The sequence below is a fragment of the Podarcis tiliguerta genome (assembly GCF_965153285.1).
Source record: "Podarcis tiliguerta genome assembly, chromosome: 4".
Taxonomy (NCBI): domain Eukaryota; kingdom Metazoa; phylum Chordata; class Lepidosauria; order Squamata; family Lacertidae; genus Podarcis; species Podarcis tiliguerta.
The window spans coordinates 2881996-2905069 of NC_139537.1; the positions used below are offsets into that span (position 1 = coordinate 2881996).

The 23074-nt window shown below is 53.6% G+C and overlaps 1 protein-coding gene across 20 annotated transcripts in view; it reads right to left on the minus strand.

Moving 5' to 3' along the window:
- Positions 1–1343: 1343 nt before the first annotated feature.
- The window catches only part of STIM1 (stromal interaction molecule 1), a 104358-nt gene continuing 82627 nt past the window's right edge, over positions 1344–23074 (minus strand). For 4 of the 20 annotated variants that reach the window (XM_083436320.1, XM_083436306.1, XM_083436319.1 and 1 more), the window contains exons 8-14: positions 14526–14703; positions 12312–12479; positions 11332–11432; positions 9339–9577; positions 7600–7677; positions 5511–5940; positions 1344–3756 (exon numbers count right to left, since the gene is read on the minus strand). In XM_083436320.1, the coding sequence (XP_083292446.1) occupies positions 3210–3756; positions 5511–5940; positions 7600–7677; positions 9339–9577; positions 11332–11432; positions 12312–12479; positions 14526–14703 (1741 nt within the window). In that variant the 3' untranslated portion in view covers positions 1344–3209. Of the gene's footprint in view, positions 3757–5510; positions 5941–7599; positions 7678–9338; positions 9578–11331; positions 11433–12311; positions 12480–14492; positions 14704–23074 lie in introns of all 20 variants that reach the window. The other 16 variants (XM_083436316.1, XM_083436318.1, XM_083436315.1 and 13 more) reach the window with 6 other exon arrangements.

Sequence of the window (23074 nt, forward strand, 5' to 3'; positions counted from 1 at the left end):
AGCCGGTGTAGGGAAGGAACCGACCCCCTGGATAATGACTGGCTCTCCTATGGGATGTGGGGCTCAACCTGCATCAGCACTGACCAGTGGCAATGCTGCCTGGGCCAGATGGGAGCTGGAGGGGTCCCCCTAGCCCTGCCCTGGTATTAATGCTCTGGAAGGTGCAGGCAGTTGGGTCTCTCCATCCTTGAGCCCCTTCCCCGCCATTGGTCCTCCTGTTCAGGAATCCCTTGCCCACAGTCTCTGCACTCCATTGCTATGTTGTATTCCTGTTTCTCTCTCTTCAGACCATATGTCATACCCAACCATATGTCAGGAGTGCTCTGATGGTGTTTCCTGCTTGGCAGAGGGTTGGACTCGATGTCCCCTGTGGTCTCTTCCAACTCTATGATTCTATGATTCTAGATCTGTGGGTGTCAATGTCGGGACGAGTAGGGAGGGGGCTTCTAACTGTGTGGGGCTTTGGTTGGCGCAAGTGGGGGGCAGGGTATTGGGAGGGAAAGGTTTGGAAGATGCAGCCCCTGCGAAGACCAGATGTGGAAGCAGGGCTCCTCCTCCCTTCCAGGGGAAACTGAAGATTTCCCCCTAAATAAATGGTTTGATCTCTTCCAAGTGCCTTGATGCAGTTGATTTTTTTTCTCTCCCTTGGGAACTAGGCCAAAGACAGCCCAGGGGAGGGATTAGGGTACACACACACAACCCACAGAGTGTGCATAAATGGCGATTGCAATCCCTGAAGACACTTAGGAAATGTCTGCCAATGTAGAATTTGGTGGCTAGGCTGCTCCCCGGGGCAAGGCGCTTTGAGCCTGGGATGCCAATCCTGGCCCGGCTACACTGGCTACCAATCTGTTTCCAGGCCCAATTCAAAGCTCAGCGCCACAAAACCTCAAGGACTGCCTCTCCCCACGTGAACTGACCCAGATCCTGAGCTCATCCTCTGAGGCCCTTCTTGGTGTGCCCCCCTCCCCTCCGACGGCAAGAGCTGTCCGGCAGTGGAACGGACTTCCTTGGAGGTTTTTACGCAGAGATCAGACGACCATCTGACAGGGATCCTTCAGCTGTGAGCCAGCAAGTCCTTATCAGGGAAATGGTGGGGTATAAATGAATGTAAAAATAATAATTCTTGCATTGCAGGGGGCTGCACTAGATGTCCCTTGTGGTCCCTTCTAACTCTACAATTCGAGGAAATTGCCCCTCAGGCAGAGGGCTGCTCCTGAGCTCTTCCTCTCAGCCAAGGCTGTGCTGCAATGCCGCCCAAAGCAAACCCTTCCTTCTTGCCCAACTGCCACTTCCTGCCTGCCCCCTCCCTCTGCCAAAGGCACCGACGCCACACAGCCGCCTTAAAATAATCTACATGCTTTTATTGGATTGAAAACAGTTTTATGAAATGGCCATTAAATAAGATCAAGACTTGGCAGGTGCAGAGCAGGGTGGCCTGGCGCTGGAGGAGGAACAGGATGATCTCCCGGTGCCCATCGCTGCCCGGAGCAGAAGCTGGCAGCCAGACAGGACCTCACGGAGGAAGAGGATGCTGTGAAGGCTGCTTTCCTTGGCACTTGTCGTGCCTCCGGTGGTGCGTGGCAAGGGTAGAAGGGAGCACCACGAACCTTCTGCGTTCTCAAGATGGTCTTCATGGCCTTGGATGGTGGAACGTGGGGGGTGGGGTGGGGGTTGCCCCATCCTCTGCTTGAGCCGAGCCCAGGCCCCCCTCCCTGTAAGTGCCCGGTCTCTCGCCTTCCTCACCAGACCCAGACATTGTCAAGCTGGCAGAGGAAGGCCCGGATGGCGCAGGCGCTTGGAGATGGAGGAGAAGCAACAGCAGGAAGCTCAAAGCGGTGCCAGCTTGGCCATCAAGTCTCTGAGTTTTCCCCAAAGCCCTTCCTCTGTCCTTGCAAGGCATGCAGGCAGGGCTCTGGAGGGGAGGCTGCTGTCGGAGAAGAAGCCCTGTGTCTGCCATGGAAGGAGGCCACCAGCGGCCCAAACCTGCCCACCTTTGCTCCAAAGTGCAAAAACAAAACAAAACAGCGCCTGCGAGAGGGAATGGGAGGCAGCTCATCCCCACACGAGCCGCCCAGCTCCCAGACTGCAACCAGGAGGTGCAGTGGGGTCTCCTCCGCTTGGCGACACGCAGCCGGGTGCCTGGCGTGGCCAAGAAGCTGAGCCAGCTGAAGGCAAGCCAGCTCCGGTCTCCCTGCGTCCCACGTGCATAGGGCAAGACCCGGCTGTAGCAGGGACGTCCCAGGGCAGACAGCAACTCCAAAGGTAGAGTTGTGGGGAAGCTCTTGCAGAAGGCTTCCAGGCTCAGCGAAGCCTCCTGCTCATTTGTGAGCCAGAAAGCAGGCACAAGAAGGCCCCCCAGCTCCTGCAGGGACCCCCCCCCAAAGCCAAGCACCACTTGCAGGAAAGACAAGGCCTCTTTCCACCTGGAGGGGAGGTGTGGGGAGAAGGAAAGCCCTTCCCTGCTGCTCTGGGGCCTAGTGGCCGCTTTGGGGTCTCCTGCCCACAGAGCTGGGCGCTGAACTTGCCCCCTTCTGTCTGTAACGAACAGCTGATGTTAACAAAGGGATCTGAAAAAAAATGGGCTTTTAAGGCCGATTTGAGTTCATCTCCCTCTCTCCTTCCCCACACCTCCCAGCAGCCCTGCCCTGCCCTCTTCCTGCCCCTTCTTTGCTTCACTTGAGGCAAAGGGGCTAGTCCCTAAAGTAAACCCACATATGGGGGTTAGGACAAGCAAGGCAAGCACCACCCCGCCCTCCCCAGCAACAGCCCCCTCTCCCTCCCTGTGGGGTGGGGGCCACTGAGCCTCCTCGGGGCTGCTGTGGTGTGCAGGGAAAGCAGCGAACAAAGGGGCGGCGGCAGCGGGGTGAACGGATCCAGCGTCGCACGGTGTGGCGGTGGCGAGAGGGCTGGGAGGGAGAGCTCGTCTGAAGCCATGCGCAGCCAAAAGCAAGGGACCCCCCCACCACCACCTCCGGCGCGAGGAAGGCGGCCAGGCCGACGTCACAAAATAAATAGGGGCGTTCCACCAGCAGCTCCTCCACCCGGAGAGCAGAGGGATCCTGGGGGAGGAGGAGGAGGAGGAGAGGTGGGTGGGTGCTCTTGCCCCCCCCTCCTCAAGGTGCTCCCCCTCCCCTCGCCTCCTGCTCCGTCCCAGCGTGGGTGTTTGGCTGGGGGGTTCCCTCCTTGCTAACCCCCCCGGCCCGGACTTATTTCTTGGGCTTCTTGAAGATCTTCAGGGGGAACTTCTTCTTGCCCTGCCCCGAGGAGTCGGTCTCTTCCCCCGTGGAGCCGCTGTCTTCCTCCCCGCCGGCCGCGTTCTTCTTGGAGGCCAGGTGGGGGATGCGGCTGTTGCCCGCCTTGCCCTGGCTGTTGAGCCGGGGGTCGGAGGTGGGGGAGGGCGTGTCGGGCTCGGTGGAGCTGGGGCTGTGGGAGCGGGAGGAGTCGGAGTGGGCCTGGCGGGAGGGGGGCCCTGCCCCGGCCGCGTGGCTGATCTCCCCCAGGCTGGACGACTTCTCCAGGCCGTGGTTCAGCATCGCGGCCTTCTTCATGAGGATGGGGCTCTCGGGGAAGGGCTCCGGCAAAGAGGAAGCCTCCGCCGGCCGGTTGCTGTAGCCGCAGGCGGCCGCCACTGCCGCTTCCTCCGACTTGTTGAGCAGCGCTGGCCGGGCAGGCAGCCGGGGGGCCGAGCTGGACGTGCGCTGGCTGTTGCTCAGGTGAGGGATGGAGGAATCCGAGTCAGAGTGCGATAAATCTCTGGCGGTGGGGGAGAGAGAGACAAGGGGGAAAAGCAGGGCGTGAGGAACCCGGATTTTAAAACGTGTGACCGCGCACTCTCTCTCCAGATTGGTTATCTCCCGCTTGGACTACTGCAATGCGCTCTACGTGGGGCTACCTTTGAAGGTGACCCAGAAACTACAACTAATCCAGAATGCAGCAGCTAAACTGGTGGAGACTGGGAACGGCCGCTGGGACCATAGAACACTGGTCCTAAAGGATCTACATTGGCTTCCAGAACAAATCAGTGTTGGTGTTTACCTTTCAAGCCCTAAACGGCTTCAGCCCAGTATACCTGAAGGAGTATCTCCACCCCCATTGTCCAGCCAGGTCACTGAGGTCCAGTGCCAAGGGCCTTCTGGCGGTTCCCTCCCTGCGAGAAGCGAAGTTACAAGGAACCAGGCAGAGGGCCTTGTTGGTAGCGGCTCCCTCCCTGTGGAACACCCTGCTCCCTTCAGATGTCAAGGAGATAAACTGACTTTTAGAAGACATCTGAAGGCTGCCCTGTTTAGGGAAGCTTTCCATGTTTGATGTCTTAATATGTTTTTGTACGTGTTGGAGGCTGCCCAGAGTGGCTGGGGTTAATAAGAATAGTAATGCCGTATTTTTCGCTCTATAGGACGCACTTTTTTGAAGGGGAAATGTGTGTGCGTCCTATAGAGTGAAGACGCTATAGCCACGCGACCCTCTCCCGGCTGGAGAGGTGACGCACGGCTATGGCAGGAGCCTCTTTAGCTGCGCGCCACCTCTTCAGCCGGGACAGCGCACTTCTTCAGTTGGGAGAGCATGTGCAGGGCTAAAGAAGCCATAGCCCTGCGACCCTCTCCCAGCTGGAGAAGTGACGTGTGACTATGGCAGCAGCCTCTCCGCTGCTCACTGACCCGCTCTTTGGGGCTGGTGGTGGGCTTCCCCCCGCCAGCCCCAAAGAGCAGGTCAAAAGGAACCTGAAGCCTGGAGAGCGAGAGGGGTCGGTGCGCACTGACCCCTCTCGCTCTCCAGGCTTCCAAGGTAGCCGCCTGAACGCACCTTAAACGGCACCTTGTTTTAGAGCGGGAAAACAAGAGGGGGGAAATTCTCCCTCTCTCTGCGCAGCGCCTCCTACTGCTTCGCTGAAGGGGCGCTGGGCAGAGAGGGGATTTTTTTTTTCTTGTTCTCCCCCCCTCTAAAACAAGGTGCGTGCTATTGTCCGGTGCGTCCTATGGTGCGAAAAATACGGTAATTACTGATGTCCAAAACACACACACACACACACCAACACACAAACAATAAAGATATTATTATTATTATTATTACAAACCCAGGCAGGGTTAAGAACATCAGAAGAGAGCACTGGATCAGGCGAATGGCCCGCCTAATCTAGCATCCTGTTTTCACAGGGGCTGGCTGTTATGGGGAACCTGCAAGCAGGATTCAAACCCAAGAGCCCTCTTGGAGCAATTTAACTCTGTGCAGCGGGGAGAAGTGGAGGCAAACCAAACAAAAGCACACTCTGCATCACAGGACGGCCCAAGTCAGTTAGTTGTGTTAGCGTCCTTTTTTCCCCCTGGCCAGAACCACCAGGCGAGAGGACCAATGACACGCCAAACCAGGCTGTGCAGGCCTCCAGACGGCAGCCACGGGCCCCCATGCTTCTGCCAAGGGAAGGAGGTAGGAAGCTGGGTTAGGAAGGAAGACCGGGCCCGGAGGGGAAGCCAAGAGGGCAAGCACCACTCCCGGAGGAAGCCGCACAATACCCATAGCTCTCGGCACGGCAGCGCGTCCCGGAGGTGACGTCGGGAGGGGGCAGGTTGGGCAGGGCGTCCACCTGGAGGATGTAGGAGGAGGTGGTGTGGTGGTAAAGGATGGGCAGGGCGTGGCAGCCGGAAGCGGAGGAGGGCGAGTGGCCCGTGGAGGAGGAGGAAGGAGGAGACGGCGGCGAGGAGGAGGAGGAGGAAGAAGACGGAGAGCAGGCGGCCGCACTTCCGCCGTGGATGTCGGAGGCGAAGGGCTGGCTGCCGCTCAAGCTGGGCATCCGGCGCAGAGTGACCCTGCCGGGCAGGTAGTGGACCATCGGCCCCGATTCACCCTGGCCGGCGGCCTGGTGACTCTCTACCAACCTCTGCGATCCCAAGGAGTGCTGCGGGTCGACGAGGCGCTGGCGGACGCCGCTGGACATGGAGGGCGCTAAACCGGGAGAGAGAGACAGAGGATTAGGAGGACGAGCGGCTCAAGGGAGACAGGAGAGGTTGCTGGCTGTCGGCTTTTGCGCCCTGTCCCTGTCCCTGCCAATTGCTCCCCCGGGGAAGTGAAGGAGCTCCACACTCGCCCTGAGCCCCCAGTAAATGGCTGTGGCAGCTCCTCCTTGCAGTGCCTTTTGTTTTGCTTGTTTTGTAAGAGTTACACACTGCTCGACTGGAAGGAGAAAGCTCAAAGCAACGTAGGGGGGAAAATAAAACCATGAAATCATCTGTAAGGAAAAACTGAGCGCAGCAACCTAAGACTTAAAAAAAGTTAAAGTGGAAATAGAGTAAAACTTGCAGCAGCAGGCCAAAGAGTGCAGGGAAGGCATCTGACGGATGTCAATAACAGGTTCATAAGTGTATAGGTGCCGTCGCACCAAAATATTGTTTTTGCACAATGTGGAATGGGGTTGACGTGGCACCCTAAGAGGAGCAGTTTTGTCAATCAAAGTAGTCGAGAGGCATCTATGGGGGTCACCTAAGCTGCTTGCTGCCCTATAGAGGGTCTTCGCTATCTTCTTTGGGGGATTCTTATAAGCATCTCCCTCCTCTTGCCCTCTCCGGATTCTCCTCTCAATTGCAGCCCTGCTAACGGATGAGAAGCGAGCGAAGGAGCCTGGCGGACTCACGCCTGGGAATCCAGGACGAGGCCCCCGGACCTCCAAGGCTTCACAGCACCCACGCATAACTCCTGACGGGGCACCATGGGAGGTTGGCCCAGAGGTGCCTTCTGGGTTCCAGGGGTGGAGGGTGCCTGGGCACTGGAGGGGCATGCAAAGGAAGCAGCAACGTCAGAGGGGTTAAGAGGCGCATGGAGCGGGAAGCCAATGAGCAAGGGGGGCCCTGCTGGGATCTGAAGAACCAGGAAGCAGCTGAAGCGATTCCTGAACTGCAGGGGGTTGGACTAGATGACCTTTGGGCTTCCTTCAAACTCTACAATTCTAATATTCCAGAGGCTCGGGGGGGGGGGGGCAGGGGATGAATCTTTGCCCATAGAGGCAGGGGGAGGGGGCAGGTTGCTTTGTCTTCTTGTTTCTTGCCAGAAAGCATCCTCCAGCAACTGCAGGTTTCAGCCTGGAAGGTCTTTCGAAACACCAGAACCTAAGAATCACCTGCTGGATCAGGCCAGTGGCCCATTTGTCCAGTCTCCTCTTCTCACAGTGACCAAGCAGACGCCCATTATGGGAAACCCGCAAGCGGGACCTGAGCACCAGAGCCCTCCCCATCTTGTGGTTTCCAGCAGCTGGGATCCAGAAGCATCGCTGCCTCTGACTGTGGACAGGAACATTCAGGGCACAGAGTCCAGGTGACCCCCCCCCCGAGCCCCTCCTGCCCTGCTTTCCTCTCTGCTTGGGGGTGATTCTGGGTCCCAGCAGGCCCTGCCCCCAGGGAAGGTGTTAGTAAAGATGCCAGCTTTGGGGGGTTTTTTGTGTGTGCACTTTTTTGGCTAGAGATGAAGGAAGAAAGGATGAGGTGAGAATTAGCTTCTGTGCTCAGAGAGGCTGCTGCTGGTGCCATTGTGTGAGCAGGAGGGCCCCTCCTTCCTGCCCTTTGCGTTTAGTTCAGAGGGTGTAAAGAGAATCCAAGAGAATAATCCTCAAACCGGGGTATTTCCAGGACTGGTCCTCCGAGGAGAGGGATGAGCGGTCGCTGAACCTGTGCCCCAAGAGCAAGGCTGCGTCTGGCATTAGCCAACCGGGAGGAGGGCAGGGAGGCCGGTGGGGGAGAGAGAAAGGGGGAGGGGGCGTCATTGGTGGGGAGAAACATCACACCTCACATCGGCATTTCTGATCGGCAAGCAAAGGACCCTGCCCTGCCCTCCCCCCCAATCCTGCCAAACCTAGACCACCGCTCTGCGCCCCATTGTCGGGGTTCGGCTAGATGACCCATGGGGGTCCCGTTCCCACTCTGTGGCTCTGTGCCCACTCACCACCCCCAGGCTTGCCTTCCCCACGTCTGCCCCCAGCTGACACCCCCAGCAACCGCTCTGTCCTCACCTTCCCTGCCCGGGGTGAGCAGGTTCCAGTCTATTCTATGGGATTCCCGAATTGCCAGGGGGTGGGCTGGATGACCCTCGGGGTCCCTCGAAGCACAGCAGCAAATTCCCACCCACCCCACACTCCTCCCAGTATTGGGGAAATGCAGGGCAGAGGCAAGCCAGGCGTTCCTGTCTTAGGCCATCGTGAGTCAGGGGTGCTTCAGAAGAGCAAAATGCTGGTGGTGTTCAAACCTCTGCTCAGAAACCCCTGAGCCCCAGACTGCGGGTGCCTGGCTGAGCTTGGGAAACGCTCTGCGCATGTTCAAAGGAACAGCACCCTTGAGCTGAGCCTTACCAAGCCCTGCTTGATTCCAGCTGCCTTGAAGCGACACAATGGGAGCCGGTGGCGTTCTGTAGCCCCAGGGCTACGCTCTCCTCCTCCTCCTCCCCACCACCGCCCCACTTTAATGCAGAGGTGGGGAGGGGAGGAACTCCGGCTCTTAAAGCACGCATGCGCACCAGGCGCTGTCACGTTTCTGGGATGGCGGGGTGCTGCTTCCCACTTCCCTCCATGTAGAATTTGCTTCCTGTGTCAGGAAGGCAATAGGGGGAGGGGGCTGTGGTCCAGAGGTTCCCAAAGTGGGGGTGGGGCAGTGGGCTCACCGGGGAAGGGGAGCGCTAAGGGGGTGGCAGGGGGACAACGGAGGTGCAAATCACTATCGTGAAAAGCTGGCATGCCCGGATCAAGCCCATCCATTTTGTTGAATCAGTTGAATGAAACAGTTTTAACTGGGCTGCAAATAATTGTGCAATTCATGGTCACCACCTTCAATTTTACCATGTGATTATCTTCCTTAGAGGTTGTGCAAACCGCTATTCCAAATAATGCTTTTATACCGGGCGGAATGGGTGGCACTGGGGACAAGTTGATGGAACAGAGAGAGGGGGAAGGGGCTATTGGGTTGCTGTTTTTATTTCGATTATATATTTTGTGGTTTTATATTTTGATTTTGTTCTGTGAACCTCCCCGAGACCTCCCGGTATAGGGTGGTATATAAATTCAATAAATAATAATAAAAACAGAGGGAAAGTTTTGGGAACCTCTGTACCAGGAGGACTGTGTGAAAGTGAACCATCCCCTAGCTGGCGTTTCTGAAACCTGGGTCTCCAGCTGCTGTTGGACTACAACTCCCATCATCCATGACCCATGCTAGCAAAGGATGATGGGCGTTGTAGTCCAACAAGCAACTGGAGACCCAAGTTTGAGAATCACTGCTAGCCTAGAGTCCTCTAACAGGTGAGGGCTCCCTTGCTTTCCATGGCTGTGAAGCTCCTCGCCCCCCCCGCCCCCCAGGGATACCTACACTGCATGGACATGGGGGATACGATTTCCTCATCCAGGTCGTCCACGTCGTCAGTCATGATGAAGTGCGAGGTGTTTGGCCGTGTGCAGCTTCCCATCCACGAGGGGTCGATGTTGAGGACAGACACCAGGGTGTGGATGCCCGGGTTGACCACAATCTGGAAGCCGCAGAGCATCTCTATCTGCTGCCAGCGGTGGAGCCGCTCCCGCAGGGCTGCCGTCACCTCGCTCAGGGCTTGCCTGCGGGGTGGAGAAGGGAACGAGCGTCTATGAAAATGACGCACCGGTGGTATTTGACCTCTACTAAGTTATCTAAAATGTATAGAACAAGTTCAAATACAGTGGTGCCTCGCAAGACGAAAAGAATCTGTTCCGCGGGTCTTTTCGTCTTGCAGTTTTTTCGTCTTGTGAAGCAAGCCCATTGACGGAGTAGCGCTATTAGCGCTATTGGCTAAAAAAGAGCTAAAAACGCCTTTTTAACACTTGGGAGAATAGCAGTTTTGCTGCTAAAATGCTTTTAGCAGCTTAGCGATTCAAAATAAGGGGTTTTGGAGCGGGGGGGGGAAAAAAAATCCAAATTTTTTCATCATTTTTCGTCTTGCGAAGCAAGCCCATAGGGAAATTCGTCCTGCGAAGCGCCTCTGCAGACGGAAAACCCTTTCGTCTTGCGGGTTTTCCGTCTTGCGAGGCATTCGTCTTGCGGGGCACCACTGTACCTGCTGGAAGTGTAAAGAAAAGGAAGGTACCTTTTACCATATGCAGTGGCCATGTAAGGTAACAGAATCATTTTGGGAAATGGTTATAATGAGTTGAAAAAAAACATTTAAAATAACTTTTGTTAAAAAACCAGAAGCGTTTCTATTAGGAATTCTAGGTGCTGAGATCCCAATAGATGAGAAAAGACTTTTCATGTATGCGACAACAGCTGCATGGATGTTATTAGCCAAGCCAAGCTGCTGGACTATGCCAAAAAGGCAAAACTAACTGGCAGACTCAGGAATCAAGAAGACAAGGACTTTAAAAAAGAATGGGAAAAAATTATAATTTACCTAGGAGACCATTGTAAACAAATTAAAACTTTAGCTGGGCTATAAGACCCACTTGTAATGTAACGAAAATTATGGACAATTTGGGAATACAGTGGAGGCTCGGGTTGTGAACGTGATCTGTGTGGGAGACATGTTCGCAACCCACAGCGCCGCGCCTGCGCAGGTTGTGATTTAGCGCTTCTGCGCATGCGCGACTGCCGAAACCCGGAGTAACCTGTTCTGGTACTTCCGGGTTTCGCCACGTCTGTAACCTGAAAAAACGCAACCTGAAGCGTCTGTAACCCGAGGTATGACTACAAAAACTATGGAGAATGGACTGACATGTAGTTGTAAATACTGGTACAAGGACCCATGTAGGGGATGGAGGGAAGTCAGTCTGGAGATTCAGAGAATCTCAGAGAATGGTTATTAAACAATTTTGTTATAAATGTGTACTTGTGGAAAGAAATAAACACATATTATGGGGGGATGGGGGGAGAAAGGAAAGGAAACAAGCAGGGCTGGAGGGAGCGGAGAGACAAAGGCCTGAGGTGCCTTGCAGGGGGTTGGTCTGGATGGCCTCCGGGGTGCCTCCAACTCTACAGTTCCACAAACCCCAACCATGGAAGGAGCAGAGCTGAGTGGCCGAGTGTCTGCTTGGCACGCAACAGGCCCCAGATGCCATCTCTGGCAGCATCTCCAGACAAAAAGTGGCGAAGGAGAGGGTGATGCAGCTCAACCACAGAACATCTTTAGCCGGCGGAGCGGATGGGCGGCTAGGCCCTTCCTCCTTCGCAAAGCGCTCTTGCTTCCGCAGAACAGAATGGGGGGTCATCTGCCTCCCGCACAGCTGAAGGCTCCCGGCTTCTGGCCTCCAAACCTGCGCAGCGGCTTCCTAGGATGTGGGTCTTGCGGGGGGGGGGGGGCAGAGAGGACAGAAGCTGCCCACACACACAGCAAACTCACTTGGCCGTCAGGATTTTATGATCCACGTCGTCCAGGGACGAGCTGTGGGCAACGTGGAATGTCCCAAAGAGAGTGTTGCGCTTCTTCTTTATCTTTTCGGCCTGGAAAAAGGGCGTAAGCAGAGGAACGCGACTGAAAAGGTCACATCTATTCAAAAGTTTCTGCTCCTGCGTCTCAGCTGCCAGCCCCTATGGGACCCAGAGGGCGAGGCTAGGAAAGGAAGACACAGCCCACATCCTTCTGTCACAGGGTGCTGAGCAGTCTGTGGATTCTGTCTCCCACCTCCATGAGCCTCATTGAAGCATAAGAGCTCGGCTGCTGGATCAGGTCAATGGCCCATCTAGTCCAGCCTCCTGTTCTCACAGTGGCCAACCAGGTGGCCTAAAGCGAAGCCCGTAATCAGGATTCCAACACAAGAGCCCTCTCCCCTCCTGTGGTTTCCAGAAACTGGCCTTCAGAAGCATCGCTGCCTCCAACTGTGGAAGCAGAGCACAGGCATCAGGGCTAGTAGCCCTCAAAAGCCCTCCATGAATTTGCCTGATCCTCTTTTAAAGCCATCAAGGCTGACGACCATCCTGTGGCAGGGAGTTCCATGCTTTGATTCTGTGCTGTGTGAAGAAGTACTTTATTTTCTCTGTCCTGAATCGTCCAACACACAGCATCACTGCATGTCCTCAAGGTCTAGTGTTATGAGAGAGAGAGAAACTTTCCTCTAGCCACTTTCTCCATGCGGTACACAATTTCACAAGTTCCTACCATGTTGACTTTTCTCTAAACGAAAAGCCCCAGACGCGGCAACCTTTCCTCGTAGGAGAGTTGCCCCCCCACCCCACCCCCGGATCATTCTGGGTGCCCTTTCCTGAACCTCCTCCAATTCTACATACCCTCTTTGAGGCGAGGCGACCAGAACCCCATAGTTCAGGCATGCGCTCCCTCTTGACTGGGCCTCCTTGCTCCTTCTTCCCTGCCCTCCCACTCACCCCTTCCTTGGCCAGGAGCAGCTGCTTCTCGGCGTTCTGCTTCTTGATGTTATAGTATTGCACCTCCACCTCGTGGGTCAGCTGGAGCCACTTCTGCAGGGCTTCTGGGACGGCCCAGCTGCTGTGCGACTCCAGCTCCTTCTCCGCGTTCTTGAGCGCCATGCGCACCTGCAGGGAGTGGGGGACAACAGCAGCCGCTCTGGTACTTCGGCAGGCAGGCAAGGGGGGCCCAGGCGCACGAGATTTCCTCAGGGGGGAGAGGCATCAGCCACGGTCAACAACAAGACGCACCAGCTCCATCCGACAACCCCCCACCCACTCCAGTCTCTCTGGGCCATGGGATCCGGTTTCCTCTGCCTACTGCCAAACTGGCTCAGAGCATCCTGATCTCCCTTCCCACCCTATCAAGGGGGCCTGGAATCGGGACGCTGCAGCTCACGCCCCTTTGTGTGCCCTCGAGAGTGGAAATGACAACTGATCAGTCGCCCGTGGGAAGCAGGATCTGAGCACAAGAGCCCTCACAAGAGTCCTGTGGCTTTCAGGAACAGGCATTCAGAAACATTAGAGCGCCGTCTCCGTAGAGCCCTAGGTGTCCAGGCACCCACAAAATTTTCAGCGAGGGGTCTGGGCCCCCTCAATATTCTGCAGCCGGGTGGGCTCTCCCGCTGCAGCAGCGGGCTCCGCCAGACCCTGTCGCAGCAGCAGGAGGCCCTGTTGCAGGTCCCACCAGGCCGCTGGGAGGAGCTCTGGCATGCCCTCCAAAAGGCCTGGCGGGGCCTGCTGAGGCTGCAACAGGCTCCACTGGGCTCTCACGGTGCAGTAGCAGGCCTTTAGGAGGGTGTGCCAGGGCTCCTGTTAGAATTCCTGCTCCATGACTGCAGTCATGGTATTGTTGTCTATCACATGACGGTGTATGTTTTGACTCCACAGAGTGGGAAGTGACGGAGACAGGATGTTTGTGTTCCTGTGTTCCGTGAAGTGGGACTATTGTCCTTTGTTCTTTTTCTCTTTGCTGTCTGATGCTAGAGAGAGAAGGAGCCATGTTGCAGTGCTCCGTGTGTGTTTATATGTAAATAAAGTAGATTAGCCAAAATGCTGAGTTGCTGAGGTCTGTCACGCGCATGATGCGCAAACTCTGTGGATCCATAAGTGTGCTGGTGTCTGTTGGCATCGGTCGCTGTGATGTTCTGGCTGAATAAAGCTTATGAAGTTCCCAAACGATCAACCAGGAGGGAGGGAACATGCCAGTCAGGCATGTGTCCCCGCCAGCGTCCTACTCGAGCTCCTGACAGCCCCCTCCTGCTCCCATGACTTTGTCCAATCCTTTTTTAAAAAGCCATCCAAGTTGGTGGTCCTCACTGTCTGCTGTGGGAGGGAGTTCCACAGCTGAACTACATACTCTGCGGAGGACTTTCTCTGATCCATCCTGAATCTTCCAACGCTCAGCTTCATCAGATGTCCACGAGTTCCAGTGTTGAGAGGGGAAACTCTTCTGCATCTATTTTCTCCCTGCTATGCATCATTTTACAAACTTCAATCATGACAATGGCTTGACAACCATATGTCAGGAGTGCTCTGATGGTGGTTCCTGCTTGGCAGGGGGTTGGACTCGATGGCCCTTGTGGTCTCTTCCAACTCTATGATTCTATGATTCTATGTCACCTCTAAACTAAGAATCGCCAAACACTGCAACCTTAGGAAGTCGCTCTATCCCCTGGGTCATTTTGGCTTCTCTTTTCTGCTCCTTCTCCAATGAACCCATGAATGGGGAGGATAACAGGAGGCCTGACGTTGACCCAAACCCCACAAGCTTTCCTCCCGCCAGGCTGAATCCAACTTGGACCTCGAAACCTGTGTGCCACTTCTAACCCTCCTAAGCTGCAGAGATTGGGCTAGAGAGGTTGTTTGTGCCAGTCTTGCTGCCCGAGAACAAGAGCAAAAGATACGACTGCCTTGAGGTTTGACGAGGCCTTCTGGGTTTTGAGCCCAATTACATGGAGACAGGGATCGTGTGTGTCATTTTAAAATTGGGATTGATGGGAGGAGAGAATCTGGCATATGGCTGCCGCCTCTTTTTAAAGGCTGGCTTTGGGGGGCTCAGTTCCAAAGGGCAGCAGGTCAGGCAGAAACCTCCAGAGCCCCCAGAGAGTTCAAGCCCCCCAGGAGGAGCTGTCCACCTACCCGGCATGGGGGCTGCTCCCGGCCAGGGCGTACCTGCTCCAGCTCCTGCTCTGCATACTTCTGCCGGCTGAGCTCGTTCTCTGTCCCTTCCCGCAGCTCCCGGAGCCGGTGGGCCTCCTGCTTGGCGATGCTGATCTCGTCCTGCAGCCGCTTCTCCAGGGAGACCTTCTCCACCTCCACCGTGCGGTGCTCCTCCTGGGCCTTCTGGAGCCTGGACAGAGACACAGAGAGAGCAGAAATATGCCATGAGACTGACTAAGGGCCAGGTCACCCAGAAACAGGAGCGAGGTGGTGATGATATAGGCATGGCTTCACTTACAACACAGGAATTCTACAGCCCCTATTCATTTTGCTTTGGTGGCTAGCCTCCCAAAGCTCCAAGAAGATTGAGAAAAAGAAGGCAGGGTTGAAATATACATTCTTTAAAAAAACCAGAAGCATTTTTACTTGGTATTATAGGCCAGGACATTAATAGGCAAGATGTTAAACTGTTTTTATATGCAACAGCGGCAAGAGTATTGTTAGCCCAGAAGTGGAAGCAAGAAGAAATTCTGACAAAAGAAGAATGGTAGACAAAATTAATGGACTATGCAGAATTGGACAAAATGACAGGAAGGATTCGAAACCTGTGGGACCAGAGATTTACAGGAGATTGGAAGAAGTATATGAACTATTTGAAGAGCAATTATAACCAACAAATTACGCCAGTAGGACTGCAAGAAGTTTTGTAAGGAGAAATACACAAAGTGTTACAAAGTAGAAAAAGATAAGAGATATTGGTTATGAGTTTGAAATATAATAGGGGAAGTAAGAAATGCATACTAAGAGATTAGACTGGAACGTTTTCAGACAGGACTGATGGAAGTCAAAAAAATTAAAGAAGAAGTAAAAGTATGTTTAATTGCTGTTGAAAATGATACGTTAAAAAACTAATAAAAATTATATTAAAAAGAAAGAAAGAAAAGGAAGGCAGGAAGAGAGAGAATGCAAGCTTAAAAGTCCATTAAAACCCCACCTGCAGCCCCCCTCTGCCAACCAACTATCAACCCCTCTGCTGGAAACCACAGGAGAGCTGCTCCTGGGCTTGAATCCTGCTTGCTGGTTTCCCACTGGGGCATCTGATTGGCCACTGTGAAAACAGGATGCCAGACTAGATGGGCCTCATCCAGCAGGCTCTTCTTCTTCTTACGTTCTTCACCAAGCCTTGGCCCCCAGCCACGACTGATGGAGGTGCGTTTTCCAAGGCAGGGGACTTCCTGACTCTGGGGGAGCCGCCCAGCACACCTCCCTCTGACCCCCCCAGAGTGGAACCGATGCCTGGCAGGAATTGGTTTAGGCAGGGGGGTCTCAGCTAGTAGCTGGACACACTCTGGGGCTGATGAGAAGGGAAAGGAACCTCTCCCAGGCACACAGAGCCGCTTTTTGTCAGAGCCGTTTGCTTCCCAGGCTGCAAAATGCAGGACATGCGTATCTCAGTCTCCCACCCTGCAATGATGCTGCAGACGAGACAAGTGCGTCTGTATGGCCAGTGGAAAAGCGAGGCCGGGAGAGGGCACCCACCCAGAACTGCTTTTTGCAGGGGACCTACAACACCTATTCAGCGGCTGGTTCCTGCTTCCAGGAACTGGGTTTTGCCATCCTCTGAGAAGCTGGACTTCAATCTGATCTGATGCTTTAATGGAGCCCTTGCGCTGTCCAAAACAAGGACCTTTGCCAAGAGAGGAAATGGAGACAATTGCATCAGCCTGTTCCAAGGGGAGTTGTGGGCTTTGAGCCATCCTGGAGTATGTGTGAAACGAGTTTACGTCACTGCACAGCATCCCAGGAGGATGGAAGGAGGCAGCGGAAATCTTTGTCCCGGCTCTTAGGACCCAGACCACAAGCTGCTCCCCCTCCCAGCCCTCCTCCAACAAAAGCATGCGCATTGCCTGATAACGTTTTTCTAAGATTCAGATCTAAGGGCGGCCCACGATTACCCCATGGGATGTTGCAAAAGTAAGCCACAGCCCTCAGGACTTTACATCCCAAGATCTTAAAAAACTTCCTCTGCCCCCAATTCTACAAAATTCACCAATGTCTGTTCCCTCAACGCTGAAATCTGCAGGCTTCTACGCGTTCCACTGCCTGCAGACATGCGTTCAAACCTTAAAAGTGAAAATCTTCCATCTGCCTTTATCTATGCAGCCTATAGAACAAGAGCAATTGACACGAGCGTAATTCGCTGCAATTCCTCTCCAGGAACCAATGAACCAAGTGCAGTCAGCTTTTCAAATTCCAGTCTAACTCGGGCATCCCCAACCTTCGGCCCTCCAGATGTTTTGGACTACAATTCCCACCGTCCCTGACCGCTGGTTCTGTTAGCTAGGGATCATGGGAGTTGTAGGCCAAAACATCTGGAGGGCCACAGGTTAGGGATACCTGGTCTAACTGTTATGAAAACATGCTCCTGTTGGAGAGACTAAAGTTGCTTCCCTCCTAGGCTGCCACGAGGTGCAGGATTCTGCTCCAAGTATGTCCACATTCAAATATCAAGAGAAACAAAATTGTGTTGTTGTTTAGTCGTTGACGCTTTTGAATTATGGTGCTGGAGGAGACTCTTGAGAGTCCCATGGACTGCAAGAAGATCAAACGCATCCATTCTGAAGGAAATCAGCCCTGAGTGCTCACTGGAAGGACAGATCGTGAAGCTGAGGCTCCAATACTTTGGCCACCTCATGAGAAGAGAAGACTCCCTGGAAAAGACCCTGATGCTGGGAAAGATGGAGGGCACAAGGAGAAGGGGACGACAGAGGCCGAGATGGTGGGACTGTGTTCTCGAAGCTACAAACATGAGTCTGACCAAACTGCGGGTGGCAGTGGAAGACAGGAGTGCCTGGCATGCTCTGGTCCATGGGGTCACGAAGAGTCAGACACAAAATATGATACATTAATTTGCATGTGTATATGTACACACACTTCCTACGCTGCGAGATTCAGGACTGGCAAAAGAGAGCCCTTCATGCAGAGCAGAGTTAAACTATGGAACTCCCTGCCACGGGAAGAGAGAGGAGGAATAAATCCTCTCCTCCTGGGCTGGCACTTCTGCTGTGATAATGTGGCAGGCTGCATCTGTCGAGGGTGTGGAGTCTCCCCAGGCCCTGCCCTGAAACGCAAAGGCAGGTATTGCGCTTGCCTGCCGGGTGTTTGCTTAGCAGAAAACAATGGGCCTGCAGGGCCAGGACGTCCTGAGAAAGAGAGAGAGAGAGACTCCTTGTCACCTGCTGAGGGGCTGTTCCAGGACACTACTGGTTGCCTCCTCTGTACATTGCATTTATGTCAGCCTGCCAATGTGTTTCCTTTTCAGGCTATGTTTTACTTTTAGGGTATGTTCAGCCATTTGTTTTGAGAATCAACGGAGGAGGCCAAGGAAATTGAAGAACATTTTCATGTACGCGACAAGGGCAGCAAGAGTCTTAATAGTGCAAGGATGGAAGAACGAAAAAATCCCGCCCAAAGAACTGTGGCAAGAAAAACTGATGGACTGTGTGGAATTGGCGAAGTTGACACACAAACTGTGTGATAAGGACAACTGCGACTTTAAAGAAGCATGGGAATCTTTTACAACGTACTTAAAGAAACAACAAACTGCATTGGACTCCTTGGCAGGTTTAGAATAAACACACACAAATTTATTATTGGTAATATATAGAGAGATAGGTTAAGGATCTTTACAATTTTATAATATGCAGAGATTAATATGTGCTGAGAAACCAGAAAGAGGAGCTGAGGGAAGTCGGGGGGGGGGGGGTTCTGTTTGGGGAGGGGGGAGGGGGAAATGGGGGGGGGAATGAGGATGATGTGTTTTTGGTGCATTGTTATGTTGAAATTCTTAATAAAAAAATTAATAATAATAAAAAGACTAAAAAAAAGAGAGAATCAAAGGAGGAGGAAGACAAGCAAGCATAAAAGGCAACAGGGGAAAACCTATTCTCCTGGGAGATTCAACACCCGGTGACAAAACCAGCGCAAAAAGCAGAGAGCGAGAGGCTGCCCTACGCGGCACTGAATTTTCAGGGGTTTCAACCCCCGAACGTGCATTGGTCAGCACTCACTACCTGGAGTGCTGTGTTCAGTTCTGGGCACCCCACTTCAAGGAGGATACTGACAAGCTGGAAGGCGTGCAGAGGAGGGCAAACAAAATGATCAAAGGTTTGGAAACGAAGCCTTATGAGGAACGGTTGAGGGAGTTGGGGATGCTTAGACAGGAGAAGCGAAGACTGAGAGCTAAGGTGATTGCCACCTTCCAATACCTGAAGGAAGCTTGTTTTCCGCTGCTCACTGAGAGATGGAATGCTCCAAAGTGGGCGATGAAAGGCTCGGGAAGGATAAAAGAAAGTTCTTCATGCAGAACATAGTTAAACTATGGTGTAGCCTTATTAGACTATACCGATTGGTGGGGTCTGCGTTGCCCCCGGGAGGGAGAAAGAAAGTGAAATGACACCGGAAAAAGGAGGATTTTGGGTCCCGTTTCAGACTGACTGCACAGAAACCCATTCCTTCCCCCTTCAATGGAACTCGCTGCCACTGGAGGCAGCAATGGCCACCAACTTGGAAGGCTTTAAAAGAGGATTAGACAAATTCATGGAGGAGGAAAGGGCTGTTGAAGGCTACTAGCCATGACGGCTCTGCTCTGCCTCCACAGTCAGAAGCAGCGATGCTTCTGAATCCCAGAAGGGGAGAGGGATGTGGCGTTCAAATCTTGCTTGCAGGTTTCCCCAAGAGAGGCATCCACTCAGCCACCCGGAGAACAAGATGCTGGACTTGGCGGACCAATGGCCTGATGTTTGTCTTACGTTTGTAAGACGAAACTGCAAAGCCAGTCAGCAAGGGGCTCTGAAATTCAGCAGCAGATGGAATGCCCCAAGCTGAATGGGAAGGAGATGCCAGAGAATCCAGGTTTCCTCCAGTTCACACTGATAAGAGAAGGGAAAGCAGGCTTTCTAAGAGCATCAAACTCAGCAAGGCTGGCTGGCGTGGAAGGGTCAGGAGCCCTCCCCAGAGTGCAACACACAAAGCAAGAATTCTGAGGAGGAAGCCAGTCCCTGGGAGGGCTGAGATCCACAGACACCGAGGATGGAGAGCAGTGAAATGTCCTCCCAGGGCCAAGCCTTGGCTCTTGGGCGCCGCTCTGCCTTCTCCAAAGGCAAAGGCAACCTTCAAGTCTCTGCTGTGCTGTCACAGGAAGATGGAGCAAGCTTGTTTTCTGCTGCTCCACAGGGATCCAAACAGCAAGAAAGGAGATTCCAAAGAAACACAAGGAAGAACTTTCTTAGGGCAGACTCCCGCAGAAGGTGGTGGACTCTCCTTGGAGGTTTTTAAGCAGAGGCTGGATGGCCGTCTATCAGGCGTCCTTGAGCATTGCAGAGGGTTTGGCTAGGTGACCCCTTGGGGGTCACTTTGATGAGGTGTCAGGGCGAGGGAGATGGATGTCGTCGCAGCAGCTGCCTTCAGGCCTTTCCAGAAGCATCCGGCACAGGCCTCGCTATGCAACGGCAGCATGGGACGCTGCGGGGAATGCGAAAAATGTGCACTCTGGCAGGCGAGTTTCTCAAATAAACACATTGCCTGGGAAGAGCAGAACAGGCCACCACTGTGTCACTGAAGCAGCCTCGCAACTTGCAAAGCCCACCAAATACACAAGGCAGCCCCTCAGAACACAGCAGTGGTTCCCAAACTTTTTTGGGCGACCGCCCTCTTGGTTTCCTCCCAGTGCCCCCTACTCTACCCTACGAAAATCATCATTCAGAACAGCAGTTTGCACAACCCATTAAGGAAGGCGATAAGTCAATAAAGGTCAAAACAGTAATGATTAATTGCACACTTATTCAAAATCCAGGGACGCAGGTGATGCTGTGGGTTAAACCACAGAGCCTAGGACTTGCCGATCAGAAGGTCAGCGGTTCGAATCCCCGTGACGGGATGAGCTCCCGTTGCTCAGTCCCTGCTCCTGCTAACCTAGCAGTTCGAAAGCATGTCAAAGTGTAAGTAGATAAATAGGTACAGTTCCGGCGGGAAGGTAAACGGCGTTTCCGTGCGCTGCTCTGGTTCGCCAGAAGCGGCTTAGTCCTGCTGGCCAGGTGACCCGGAAGCTGTATGCCGGCTCCCTCTGCCAATAAAGCAAGATGAGCGCCGCAACCCCAGAGTCGGCCGCGACTGGACCTAATGGTCAGGGGTCCCTTTACCTTTACTATTCAAAATCCAATGAAAACTATTTGCTTGATGAACTTTATCTGGGGATAGCAGCTTTTCAAAGCCTGATATTTATACCTCCAGTTCTCCCACTTACCCCCGGGGTGCTACCACCCAATTTGGGGACCGCTAGAACACAGGCAGGGCAATTTCAAAGCCACCGCCACACACAAGCCATCTCAGCCACCCTCTTCGCTGGCTCCTCTGCAAGGCAAAACTTGTTTTCGGCTCACATTTCTGCCTCAGAGAAAAAAACGTTTCCCTCCCCAATTAACAAGGAATATTTGTGACGTTCCCAGTTTCAGAGATAACCCCGTGCTCTCGGCGCTCCATGGCGTTCCAGGGGCCTGTTTGGAGCTGCGGCTTAACGAGGAATTTCTGTCTCCCGGCAGAAAGGAGCCTGTGAGCTGAAGTGAAACCAGACAAAAGAAAAGCCCTTCTTCGTGCAGCTGAACTGTGGAGTTCGCTCCCACCAGACATAGTGATGGCCCTTGTGGTCTCTTCCAACTCTATGATTCTAGGATTCTATGATTCTAAGGCCGGTGCTCCAGGATGCTCTCCCAAAGATCTTCCCCGAAGGTACACCTAATTCTGATCCGCTTTTGGTGGTGGAGCCTCATCTATGGGACCCTCCCTCCCCCTCCCCAATCAAAGTGGCTTGGCTCTCGTGTTGCTTTCTTTAGGGGAGACCCAAAGACATTTCTTTTCAATCCACCTTTGGTTAGGGACGTCAGGGCTACTTTTCCTCTCACATTGGATTTGTTTTTATTAAAGGTAGTTCGTCGGGATTTGGGAGGGTGGCTGTGATGGACGTTTGTGTCCTATTTTTATGCCGCTCTGTCAGAAATCATTGAAAATCGAAAAACAATTTACGTGTGATTTTAAAGCAGGGTATTTTTTATGTTCTAATGTAATTTTAACTTGTGAAACTTTCTGAAAGCAGCATAAGAATCAAATAAATAAATAAACAAACAAACAAACAAATAAATAAAGGTAAAGGTAAAGGTAAAGGTACCCCTGCCCGTACGGGCCAGTCTTGCCAGACTCTAGGGTTGTGCGCCCATCTCACTCTAGAGGCCGGGAGCCAGCGCTGTCCACAGACACTTCCGGGTCACGTGGCCAGCGTGACATCGCAGCTCTGGCAAGCCAGCGCAGCACACGGAACACTGTTTACCTTCCCGCTGGTAAGCGGTCCCTATTTATCTACTTGCACCCGGGGGTTCTTTCGAACTGCTAGGTTGGCAGGCGCTGGGACCGAACGACGGGAGCGCACCCCGCCGCGGGTATTCGAACCGCCGACCATGCGATCGGCAGTCCTAGGCGCTGAGGTTTTACCCACAGCGCCACCCGCGTCCCGACAATAAATAAATAAATAAATACTGGGCATTTATTACAAGAGGCAGAGATCATCCAGCCAGTTCCCGGCTGAAAAGTTCTGCGTGTCTGTCACGCTGGAGAGTGACGTCTGCCAAAGCGGCAAATGACACCAGAGACACTGCAAAGCAGTTTGTTCCTCAGAACTGGCCGCCTTTCAGGCTCCAGGGAAGCCACCTCGTGTTTCTCTACTCCCCGTGTCAGGAGCACGGCAGGCTGCACCCAACTGCTGGTGCTTCACCTGCCCTGGTGAGCCAGCAAAGGAGGCCCTCAGGCCAGTTCACAGGGCCAAGTCGGGGCAACCCCACACCTGTCTGGCAGGAGGAGCACAACACCTGCAAGATGCTCTCTGCACTCCACCTGCAGCTGATTGTCACGTCCATACAGATCGTTACATAAGAACCTGAGAAGAGCCTGCTGGATCAGGCCAATGGCCCGTCTAGTCCAGCATCTTCTTCTCACAGCAGCCAACCAGATGCCCCAAAGGGAAATATGTGGGATGTAACATAAGCAGTCAAGTACAGCACTTCCTGTTTGCCCAGAGTGGACACACAGGGGGGTGTTACTCCACAGCCAGGAGGACTTCCTGTCACACCTGGTCTGGAGTTTCCTCCCCCTGCGTGTGACCAGGTAGGTGGGCATGACCCTGGGAGACCCCATAAAAGGGGCTGGTCATGGAGCCACCTCCCTCTTTTTCCTTTTGCTATCTGCTGGCCCTCCGCCAGCAGCACATGGGCTCATCCCCATATGGGATGAGCTCAAACCCTCTTCTGTAACTCTAAGCTAAAGCCTGCCTTCCGGGAACCAACTGTGAACTGAATGTGAGTAAACATCATCATTTTAAGAGATGACTGTTGTGTCTTTATTCTTTCTAAAATGGAACAAAGGAGATTTACCAGCAACAAACCCAATCTAGAGAAGCCAGACTGGATTACTTAAGTAAAGAGATTCAAACAAATCCACCAACTAGCTTCCTGCTA